This window comes from Chelonia mydas, chromosome 2 (assembly GCF_015237465.2).
Source record: "Chelonia mydas isolate rCheMyd1 chromosome 2, rCheMyd1.pri.v2, whole genome shotgun sequence".
Taxonomy (NCBI): Eukaryota; Metazoa; Chordata; order Testudines; family Cheloniidae; genus Chelonia; species Chelonia mydas.
The window spans coordinates 107343605-107355540 of NC_057850.1; the positions used below are offsets into that span (position 1 = coordinate 107343605).

The 11936-nt window shown below is 41.4% G+C and overlaps 1 protein-coding gene across 1 annotated transcript in view; it reads left to right on the forward strand.

Annotated features, from left to right (window-relative positions):
* The window catches only part of SIRT5 (sirtuin 5), a 24993-nt gene extending 13333 nt beyond the window's left edge, over positions 1-11660 (forward strand). The window contains exons 6-9 of the mRNA XM_037893079.2: positions 3540-3593; positions 6507-6630; positions 9566-9681; positions 10870-11660. Of these exons, the coding sequence (XP_037749007.1) occupies positions 3540-3593; positions 6507-6630; positions 9566-9681; positions 10870-10945 (370 nt within the window). The 3' untranslated portion in view covers positions 10946-11660. The remainder of the gene's footprint in view (positions 1-3539; positions 3594-6506; positions 6631-9565; positions 9682-10869) is intronic.
* Positions 11661-11936: the final 276 nt, after the last annotated feature.

The window sequence follows — 11936 nt, forward strand, 5'->3', positions numbered from 1 at the left end:
TGTGACACCAAGACCCATTTGTGGTTCACTACTATGTGTCAGCAACTCTTGTCAGGCCTGACATACTCACGACACTTACCACACTGGTAAAATTCAGAACTGGGAATGTATTTGGGGTCACCTTGCTGGTTGTAACCAAGGCTGATGGAAGCCAGAGTGGGGTTGGGGTCAGAGCTGCTGAACCAGGGCTGTTTAACACACAGACACTCAGGGTGTGACCTGCGTGCTTGTAGGCAGGCTGGGAGCTACAGCAGCAAAACATTGTAAGGCACCCAGGATTGCAGGGCAAGTGGTGACAGGCCCTTCCTGGTCTGGATTGCCACTGAATGCAGTGACACCTACATAAAAGGAAAAATGAAAGATGTTTAACAACAAAGGCTCTGGGAAGTTCCAAAACCAACAAGCTGTATTTAAAAGATCAGTTAAGATTTCTGAGTGACAAATCAAATACAATTTTCTGTCAAATACAAATTATATCAATAATGAGCACTTTAATGACACATCAGTTATTTCAAAGGTGAGGCCACAGAATGTCATACATTTGGCTATTAAACTACAGCTACACCCTTATTGTCAAGAAACAGCAATAGGCACTTTATTTCTTTTTCTGATATATTAACTAATATCCCCATACACCAATATTCCTTGAAATATTTAGATATCAAAATCAAAAATACATTAAAATTCCCCCAGCAATCCATGTCTCTCAATTATCATTGATGTGATGAAATATATACTTTGTTTAAAAAATGTTGTGGAAGGTGTAGTGTAACCTTCAAGATGTCCTTACCTATTTTTTATTTGCTTTTGAGTACTTCAGTTTTGTAAATGATGTGATATATGGGTACATTGCTGTCACTTAACAACCTTGACTGGATTTGAAGCAAAGTTTTCTGGTTTTGGAAACTTTTAATGTTGGACTCTAGGAAATGAAACATTGGTTCTGTGCATGAGATTGTGACTAGATGAACTAAACTTTATGTACTATTTCTCCATTCCTCACTTTTCCCTTTTTAAAATCTTTGCCACTGTCACCCAAACCAAAAGTTTAGAAGTTTTGGAGGCTGCTGAAAACCTGTTTTAGGAAGTGATAACTCAGGAACTCTTTGTCCAAATCACTTCACATTTAGTAGAAAACATCTATCTCCACCCCCATCGTAATCTGACAGTTTTTAGACTCCTATTCCTTTGTTGGAGATTTTGGAGATAGGAGAAAAATCAGGCTTGTAGTAAAAGCTTGATTATAGCCTTAACTTTGGAATGGCTTTGGTGCTCCATAATATCACAAGATATAAAGGTAGTATATGAAAAATTGTTTATCCTAAAACTTACACAAAATTGTATATCCGTTCCATTAGAACAAACATTTCAGATGGTCTGGAACCATCAAGTTGAGTGGTTACTATCCTATGTTACTATATGAACTTGTTACCCTATCCCCTTCTCTTCCTCTCCACCTTTCTACCGTTTGTTACGCTCACTTGTTACATCTTGTCTTAAATTAGATAGTAAGCAATTCTATACAGGGACTGTCTTTCTATAGGTATGTCTACAATGCATGCTTCTTCTGGTGGAGTGTGGAATACATACACTGTGCTCCCTCCTAGTATGGGTATAAATAGCAATGTAAACCATGAGGCACTGCTTAGGTGAGTAAAGTAAAGACCCACCTGAACCCTGTACCCTACACAGCTCTCTACTCACCGAAGTAGTGCCTCCGATGTCTACACTGTTATTTTTAGCTGTATAGTGTCCTGCAGTTGCTTCCCCACTGCTGGAGTCTTTCCCTGCCATAGGGACCTGCCAGAGCCTTTTTCTGCCACAGAGAGAGACTTTGGCAGCAGGGAAAGGCTCTGGCATGGGGGAAGCAGTGGGGAAAGGCTCTGGCAGCTCCCCCACAGCCAGAGCCTTTCACTGACCAGTGTAGCTACACACTGCAGTGTGGATGCAATCTGCTTTTCACTATGGCATGTAGCTACACATTCCATATGCGCTGTGGCCTGTATATTTTTACAGAACCTTGCAATCTGATCGTTCTCGGGGACTTACGTGTTACAGTAGTACAAATAATAACAATTTGCACGTAGCCCTCAGAAAAACTTCAGGTATAAATGATGGTAAATCTGACTTCAGTCATTAAACAAGTAATATCCTTTTAGATCTCCGAAAGAGAAGAGCTGCTTCAAGTTAAAGACCAGGTTTACACTGAGAGCGGTTTGCTACCGTATAATATAGCAGCAAAATGCTCTTTGTGTGAACATAGTTTATGCTGGCAAAGTTGTGGTTTTGCTGGTACAGCTTATTCCAGCTGTGCTGAATGAAATAAACTATACCAGTAGAAGTGCAGTTTTTCTAGTGTAACGGTGCCTATGCTAAGGGCCTTGTGCCGGCACAGCTACATCAGTCAGGAATCACACTTCTTCACACCGCTGACCAACATAGCTATGCCCTTTGTAGTGCATACCTAGCCAGAGATGACCTGCAAAGGGAAGATTGGATTTGTGCCCATTTTTGCTGCTTTGATGTATAAAGAAGATCTAAAAATCTTTTTTTTCTTTTTTTTTTTTAGCTTTCATAATATTAAGAATATCAAATCTGGTCTCTCTGACTTTGCTTGATGGCATGTGGTGGTGGGGAAAAATGAAGAGAGAATTTTGGAACTTTCTCACCTCTTGATTGAAAGCATGGAGGCATTAGATCCAAAGATGTCTTTTCTTCCAATTGCATTAGGCCTAGTCTACACACACAATTTGTATTGGCATAACTATTTTGGTTAGATCTGTGATTTTTTTGTTTTGTTTTTTATTTAACCAATTACAGTTATGCTGCTACAGTTCTGAGGGAGGACACAATTATATTAGTGGGGATGCACTTACACCAGTACAGCTTATTCCCCTTCCTGTACAGGAGTAAGCTATACTGGTAATAACTGTAACCACGCTAGGAGTGTTGTACCAATATAACTGTATACCAATATAGTTAAAGTGCTATACATTTTGTGTGTAGGGAAAAAACTTAATTAAATAGGCATGGGAAAAAAACCCAGAATTTTAAATGGTCTGACTAAAAATCACATTTCCCCTCAATATCAGGTTTCACTTCCTTGGTATCTGTGTAGTGATACTCTTGCCCTGTCTGTGGTCATATAGAGTTGTTCCAGGTGGACAAGTCTTGAATTTCTCATATGTGAAGAAATCAAGAAAAAGTTTTTTTTAAGGAAGAAAAAGCCCTTCCCAGAACTTTTTATATTAGAGAGAAGCAAAAAAAGGGCATACGTGCATTCCCCCCAGCCCCTTTGTAGTGCTCCACATAAATGGAACCACCTTTTTTTGTGCCTCGCACCTGAGCCCTATTATTGTTCTTGCCATTCTAAAACCAATTATGAGCCTGGTTTACTGACTTTAGTGTTGTAGTAGATATATTTATTTTCTACAGCTACTAAACCGTCTTGATTTGAGAGAGTACTCTGGAGAAATACATTTTACTTGTAATAGCATTTTGTTTGGTACTTAAAATGTTTTTTTATTTTGTGACTTCAGTGCTCCAGACCCTGAAATAGAAGATGCCAAGATTCCAGTTGAAAATCTTCCTCGGTGAGTGTTGACTTTCATCTCTTTTCACCACACCAACATGATCCCCCTCAAATTTCACAAGTACTTTGAAAGAATGCCTCCTCAAATGAATTAATTAATATTATTTACATAGCATCAGAAGAACGTGAAAGCAGTGTACAAAATGAGAAAGACAGAACAAGTCTACACTATAGACATATATCAGTATAACTGTCACTCAGGGGAAAAATCCACACCCCTAAGTGACGTACGTATACCGAGCTCACCCCCGGGATAGACAGTGCTGTGTTGGCCAGAGAGCTTCTTCCGTTGACATAGCTACTGCCTCTTGCAAAGGTGGATTAACTATATGCTCATGGGAGAAGCTCTGCCCTCAGCATAGGAGTGTCTTCACTTAAGCTCTTCAGTGGCACAGCTGCTCCAGTGCTGCGTTTTAAGTGCCAAACATGTTTAAAATTAAGATGTTTGGCACTATAACATTACAAGAAATAACTGACAAAGGAAATATGGAGTAGGGGTGTGACGTTCCCCTGGTGTTATCTGGACTGGTGATCTGCTAGGTCACGCCAATCCTCGACTCTGGGAGTCAGTCTTACCCTGCTCTGCTGTGAGAACCTCCACTCCCGAGCTGTTCACGCACAGCCTCTGGCATGTAAGCTGCTCCCAGCTACATGAGTGAGCACTTTTGGCCAGCCACTGCTTGGATTGTCCAACCGAATGACAGTAGCCAATGTCTCCAGTCCCAGACACAACCCTAGGAAGCTTATATGAGTTTGTCAATTTAACAAAGAAATTGATATGTTTCAGGCTTGTTATCCCAAGGGGAGCCTCTGACACACTTCAAACCAAACACACTGCTTCAGGTAGAATAAAGAAACAAATTTATTAACTACAAAAGATTGACTTATAATCACTTAATCTGAGCACAAGAAGTCAGATTTGGTCAAATGAAATAAAAGAAAAACACATTCTAAGCTGATCTTAACACTTTCAGTACCCTTACAAACTTAGATGTGTCTCACCACAGGCTGGCTGGTTGCCCTTCAGCCAGGCTCTCCCCTTTGATCAGCGCTTCAGTCACTTGGTGGTGGTGTCTGGAGATGAACAAGAGAGCGCATGGCAAATGTCTCTCCCTTTTATCATGTTCTTTCTTCCCTCTTGGCTTTGCGGCCCCCCCCGCCCCCCCTTTTTCAGGGTCAGGTGAACATTACCTTATCGTAGTTCCAAACTGACCAAGGGAAGAGGGGTGACTCATTCGAGAGTCCAACAGATCCTTTGTTTCTGCCTAGGCCAGTGTCCTTTGTTCCTGTGAGGCTGGGCTGGGTTTGTCCCATACATGCCCTGATGAGGTGTGAACTGCCCCTCTGCTCCTGGAGAGTTTTGCCTGGGCCTCTGCTACTGGAGAGTTTTTGCCTGGGCTTGTTTTAAGCCATTAGGACACATTTTCAGCCTCAAACTTTATACATGAAATGGCAACCTATAAAACAATGCTCAGTGCATCATGAGCTTTCCGAAGACACCCGACATGACAAACTTTGCATTGGATGCCACACAATCATATTATAAGGATGAACATGGGGGTGCAGGGTGTTTCCCCGAGGTACAGAGCATCACAAGGGGTTAGAGTGAAGAAAAATAGATTGCTTGTTTATCTGTGTATGCCTCTGGTAAAGACAAGGCTAAATGAACAGATTGTTTAGCAAGTGGGAAATTGAACAGTGGTAGCTAGCAGCCAAGTACTACAGGATAATCTACTGTTTATTCAGTAGCTAGCACTCTTTCCTCTGAGGCAGTATCTAATACTGTGCTTGGAGTTGTCTGCTGCAAGGTATCTTGTGATCATTAAAAATCCAATGGCAGTTTTTGTGGCAGTAAATGATTTACCTCAACTTTTTGCACTAGACTATACTATTTTTCATTTCATGCATTAGACTGTTGGGTAGCATTGCTCAATCTTGTTAAACAGCTTCTGTACTTCACCCAGAGATATAGTTGCACTGTATAATAGAGGAAGCTCTCCCTGTATCCTGTAGTTAAGAGGATGTGGTCCAAATGGAGTGGAGAAGTTTAAATCCCCAGTTGTTCAACTGACTCCGTACAAACATACCCCCTTTGATGTCTGCCAGCACAAAATTAATTTTGTAAAGTACTATAGAGTCCTTTGAAATCAGAGATTTGATGTCTTAGCTTCAGCTGTAATGTGAAACATTATTTTTATATTATCATACCTAAGGCTGCGAATCTTTCACGGAAGTCACAGATTCTGTGACTTTCTCAGACCTCCGTGACTTCTGCAGCGGCTGGTGCAGCTGATTCCAGAGCCACCCGAGCAGCTGGGGTGGCCCTAGGGGCCAGCCGCACCGGCTACTGGTCGGGCAGCCCCAGGCAGATGGTCCCCGTACAGCAGCAGTGGAGCCCCAAGCTGCACCCCCAAACAGCAGTGGCGTGGGGCCCAAGGCAATTGCCCTGCTTGCCACCCCCTAATGTCATCCCTGGCTTTTATATGCAGGCAACCAATTATTGTGGCAGAGCTGGGCCATGGAGTTTTTATAGCATGTTTGGGGGGCCTCAAAAAGAAAAAGGTTGAGAACCCCTGCTGTAGCGCATCAGCAGCCACAGGAGCGCTTCCCCCACTCAGCCCACCCCCAGCACCTTAGTTTTAGTTAGGGGTATTTTTAGTAAAAGTCAAGGACAGGTCACAGGCCCTGACTTTTTGGTTCTTGCCCGTGACTTGTCTGTGACTTTTATAAAAATACCCGTGACTAAATCGTAGCCTTAATCATGCCTAGATTGAACATACTGTTGTCCTAAGTGTGGTCTAACAAACCTGTTGCAATTGAAATAGGTCTGTCTTAAACATTTTTAACAAATCAGTCCAAGGCTCAAAATCACTTTGAATCTTCCATCTCCTTCTATTGTTGTAACTTTTCACAGGTGTGAAGAGCAAGGCTGCAATGGCCTCCTCCGTCCCCATGTTGTGTGGTTTGGAGAAACTCTGAATTCAGACATTCTTACAGAGGTTGAAAATGAACTTGAGATCTGTGACCTCTGTTTGGTGGTAAGGAATGCTTTGGTTTCCATTTAGTCAAGCAAACTGAAATTAAGAAATCACATCTCTCAGATATGGGAAATGTAGATACAGCCATGAGACAATTTCAGTGAAACGTAATACATTAAAATAAAGTCTCACTCTGTTAAGGTAGCATTAAGTTTGATGATTTAAACATACCAGTGAAGAATTTCTGAGTCGAAGTAAATTCAGCAGTGCTAACTTGGCCACATAGCACATACTATCTATATTAAAGTTATACATTAGCTGCATATGCAGTAGTTGAAAGTACTTGTGCAATATGGCCAACCTAATATTGGTTAACTTTTCAATTTCTTAAACAGTGAAACCTTTAAAAAAAAAAAAAAATCACACTTTTGACCTTTTTTTTTTTTTTTGTCTTTTGTTTAATATAACTGTTTAGGAAGTTGTAAAAGCTAACAAATCATTTTTTAAAATATATTTATTTTGTTTTAATTTTGTATCAGACAGAACTTTTATAGATGGTCAGTTTAATATAGCCAATCAGTTTCCCTTGTTTGCCTGGTTTTTCATTTTGCTAAAAGGGGGGAGACAAATATTTCAAAACGTAGGAAAATATATTCTGTAAAATCCCATAAATTGGTAGGAAGGAAAAGGGACAGGTGTAGAACCTGAAACTACTTTTAGCTTTAATTGAATGTGTCCCTAACAATGTGCTTAAGGTTACTTTAACATTTAATTTTATACTAAATGAAGAAGAAAAGAGAAGAAGCATCTTTGCAATGATAGCACAATCTATGCTGGTAGTTGAGTGACAGCTTTCCTCGAAGTTGCCTCTTCCACCATACATTATTCTTTCAAGTGCAACTTCATCTTTTGCTTTTTAATATATTCAGTGTTTTACATGTTCAGATTAGGGCTGTCGATTAATCGCAGTTAACTCATGTGATTAACTAAAAAAAATTAATTGTGATTAAAAAAATTATTCACGATAATCACAGTTTTAATCACATTGTTAAACAATAGAATATCAACTGAAATTTATTAAATATTTTGGATGTTTTTCTACATTTTCATATATACTGTGTTGTAATTGAAATCAGTGTACGTTGTTTTTTATTACAAATATTTGCGCTGTAAAAATGATAAAAGAAATAGTACTTTTCATTTCACCTCATACAATCTATCATGAAAGTTGATCTTACAAATGTAGACTAAGGTACAAAAAAACTGCATTCAAAAATAAAACAATGTAAAATTTTAGAGCCTCCAAGTGCACTCAGTCCTACCTCTTGTTCAGCTAATCGCTCAGACAAACAAGTATGTTTACATTTGCAGGAGATAATGCTGCCCTCTTCTTATTTACAATATCACCTGAAAGTGAGAACAGCCATTTGCATGGCACTTTTATAGCCGGAATTGCAAGGTATGTACGTGCCAAGATATGGTAACGTTCGTATGCCCCTTCATGCTTCCGCCACCATTCCAGAGGACATGCTTCCCTGCTGATCATGATGCTCATTAAAAAAATAATGCTTTAATGTAATTTGTGACTCAACTCCTTGGGGGAGAATTATATATCCCCTGCTCTGTTTTACCTGCATTCTGCCATATATTTCATATTATAGCAGTCTCGCATGATGACTCAGCACATATTCATTTTAAGAGCACTTTCACTGCAGATTTCACAGAACGCAAAGAAGGTACCAATGTGAGCTTTCTAAAGATAGCTGTAGCACTTGATCCAAGGTTTAAGAATCTGAAGTACCTTCCAAAATCTGAGAGGGATGAGGTGTGGAGCATGCTTTCAGAAGTCTTAAAAGAGCAACACACCAATGCAGAAACTACAGAACCCAAACCATCAAAAAAGAAAATTAACCTTTGCTGGTGGCATCTGACTCAAATAATGAAAATGAACATGCGTCGATCCGCACTCCTTTGGGTTGTTATTGAGCAGAACCCGCCATCAGCATAGACGCATGTCCCCTGGAATGGTTGTTGAAGCATGAAGGGATATATGAACCTTTAGCGCATCTGGCACGTAAATATCTTGTGATGCCGTCTACAACAGTGCCATGAGAACGCCTGTTCTCAGTTACAGGTGACATTATAAACAAGAAGCGGGCAGCATTATCTCCTGTAAATGTAAACAAACTTGTTTGTCTGAGCGATTGGCTAAACAAAAAGTAAGACTGGGTGGATTTGCAGACTCTAAAATTTTACATTGTTTTATTTTTGAATGCAGGTTGGTTTTTTTACATAATTTTACATTTGTAAGATCAATTTGTATGACAAAGAGATTACGCTACAGTACTTGTACTAGGTGAATTGAAAAATACTATTTTTGTTTTTTACAGTGCAAATACTTGTAATCAAAAATAAAGTAGCACCGTACACTTTGTATTCTGTGTTGTAATTGAAATCGATATATTTGAAAATGTAGAAAGCATCCAAACTATTTAAATAAATGGTGTTCTATTATTAAATATTAATCTCCACAATACCTCTGAAAGGTAGGTGGGCAGCTACTTTACCTAATATTTTTAAACTTGCTTTAGGTTGTATTCTGTTAGGATTTCCCTTATTTATTCCCTTGTCAGTGGCCCCACTTCTGAGTGATTTTTTTCTTTTCCCTCCTCCTCAACCACATATGATTGAAAATGGCTTATTTTGTAACCAGTCACCACCATACCACTGTCAACTAGAAGGGCTGAAGAGCAAACTTGGGTGCTGTTTTTACTCCCTTCCAGTCCGAGGAGCACTGCATCAGACCTCTTATCCCTCAGATTTTGGCAGGTTGCAGTAATCAGGCCATATCAATACTTGTAGACTTGTATTGTAGGGTTGAACGTGCATTAGATGTTTTAGCAAAGCTGTAGGTCAAGAGTCTCTCAGGATGTCTGAAGGTACTGGATTCTTTTTTTAAAATGTTGGTCTGATGCTGTTTTTTTTTTCCCTGCAGGTGGGAACCTCTTCTGTGGTGTATCCTGCCGCTATGTTTGCTCCTCAAGTATCTGCCAGAGGAGTGCCAGTTGCAGAATTTAACATGCAAGCCACCCCGGCTACAAATAGGTTCAGGTAAAACTACTCACATTTTAGGTAGAAGGGGGAAGCAATGTTAACTTAAATGATTTCTTATGTTGTCCTGATAAAACTTAATGCTCTTAAGTGTCTAGAATAGTGGTGTCCAAACTTTTCCTGTTCTGCCCTCGTACTAGTAATGGAGTCTGTCCATGTCCCCCTGTTCCATTACTGCACAGCCAAGGCTTCATCAACAGAGGAGCTCGGGCTGGCAGTGGAGCTGGGGAGGAGCTGGGGCTAGAGGTGGCTCTGGCCTGAGGGTGGAGAGCGGGTGAGGGCAGAGCTGGGTTGAGGGTCAGAGCAGGGCGCGGAGTGGAGCTGGGACTGGAGCTGGTCTCAAGGTGGAGCAGAGTTGTGGCTGGGGGCCAAGTGGAGCTGGTCTGGGGGCACAGTGAGCGCTGGGTGGTGCTACCTCCCTGGCCCCTGTGCGGGCTGGCCCAGGCCCTGCCATGTGCCCCCCTAAAACGTTCTGCCATGACCCTCAAGGGGGGTGCTCCCACCATTTGGGGACCACTGGTCTAGAAAATGTTAGACAATGACGTTTCCTAGCTCTTTGTTTACTATTTTTTCAAAATCTGTCTAAACTTTATAAAAAGAAAAGGAGTACTTGGGGCACCTTAGAGACTAACCAATTTATTTGAGCATAACCTTTTGTGAGCTACAGCTCACTTCATCGGATCCGATGAAGTGAGCTGTAGCTCACAAAAGGTTATGCTCAAATAAATTGGTTAGTCTCTAAGGTGCCCCAAGTACTCCTTTTCTTTTTGCGAATACAGACTAACACGGCTGTTACTCTGAAACCTAAACTTTATAGAGAAGGGGGTCCGAAGAGTTTATAATTCTCTGTCAGATTGTATTAAACTCTCCTGTTTTGTTTTTCAGTGTTTCAGTTTAACTGCCAATTTATTGAAAATACAAAAACTAAAATGTGACATCTATAGGATTTCAGTCAATTTACTTCTCTACCCTGTTGAATGATTTGCTGCTTAAACAGCTATTACAACAGATGCTGCTTGCTCCGGTGTCTGTGTAGGGAAAAATTACCCTTTTAAGATGACTAGACAACCTGCAGAAACTGGATTAAGGGAAGCATATAAGGGGCAAACATGCTGTGGTGGTAATTTGTATTATAACTGGCTTTCATCATCTTTTTTTTTCTCCTAACCATTCCAATTTCTGTTTCAGATTTCATTTCCCAGGTCCCTGTGGTACCACCCTGCCTCCAGCGCTTGCTCGCCATGAAACTGAAATAATCTCATGAGCATTCATCTGAGGGAGGGGAAATAATTAAATTGCTAAGAATATCAGGAAGTACACATAAGGTGAACTGGATTGTTGTAGAAGAAACCCTAAGTGTTGTAAGGAGACTAGATCTGTGGATGAAACTAATCAAAGAAATCCTGATTCTCAGTTACACTGATGGCAGTGATAGGGTTGGGAACAGGGGAAAATACCGGACTTCGGAATTTTTAAAAAGGTCATGTTTCTGTCCGACTAAAATCTTTTCTGTCAAAGGAAAACAAAAACAATTAAAAATGACTCCAAAATTGGCTAGAATAGGATGATGGTGTTCTATTAGACGAATCTGAACTCCACAATGCCTTCATTGTAAACCAATTGGAGGCTTATGGATCTTTGACCTTTTTTATGAGAGGTGAAATTTCTGAGAGGGATGTTGTGTGAAAAGAGGGAAAGTAACTTTTTATGGGGCTAACACTTCGGCACTTTGAAAAGAAATAAACACCCTAAAAACTTCGAGAGTCGTGGGAACGTTCACTCCAGGGGGAGCTTGGGGCTTGCGGTGCTGCACTTCGTGAGTGTGACATGGATGGAAGCGCGGTGCCTATGGGAGGACCAGTTCCAGCCTAGCCGCTTTACCAGCTGCACCGGGGAGCTGCATGGTCTTCGTGTTATTTCCCTTGCTTACGCACCTGTTACCTTGTTATGGGACATGAGATTAAAGGAGTGTTTCTGTCGCCTGTGGTTGCTTTTTACTGCGGAGCGGGGGTTTGGGTCTGGCTTTGCCTAAATTAATGCGGGCTTTGGCGGGCGTGTGTCATGCTCTCCTTGCGCACGAGCCGCGGGGCCCCCGCTAGCAGCGCTACTGCCGCCTGCCTCGGCGCTGGGAGCAGGTCGGGCTGGGGGAGGGGCCGGGGTACAGGGCCGCGCGGGTTGCCGGGAGCGCGGCTCGGGGCAGGTGGGGCAGCGCCCAATGAGGAAGCGGCTCTCGGGCTGCGTCTCGCCGCGCGCTC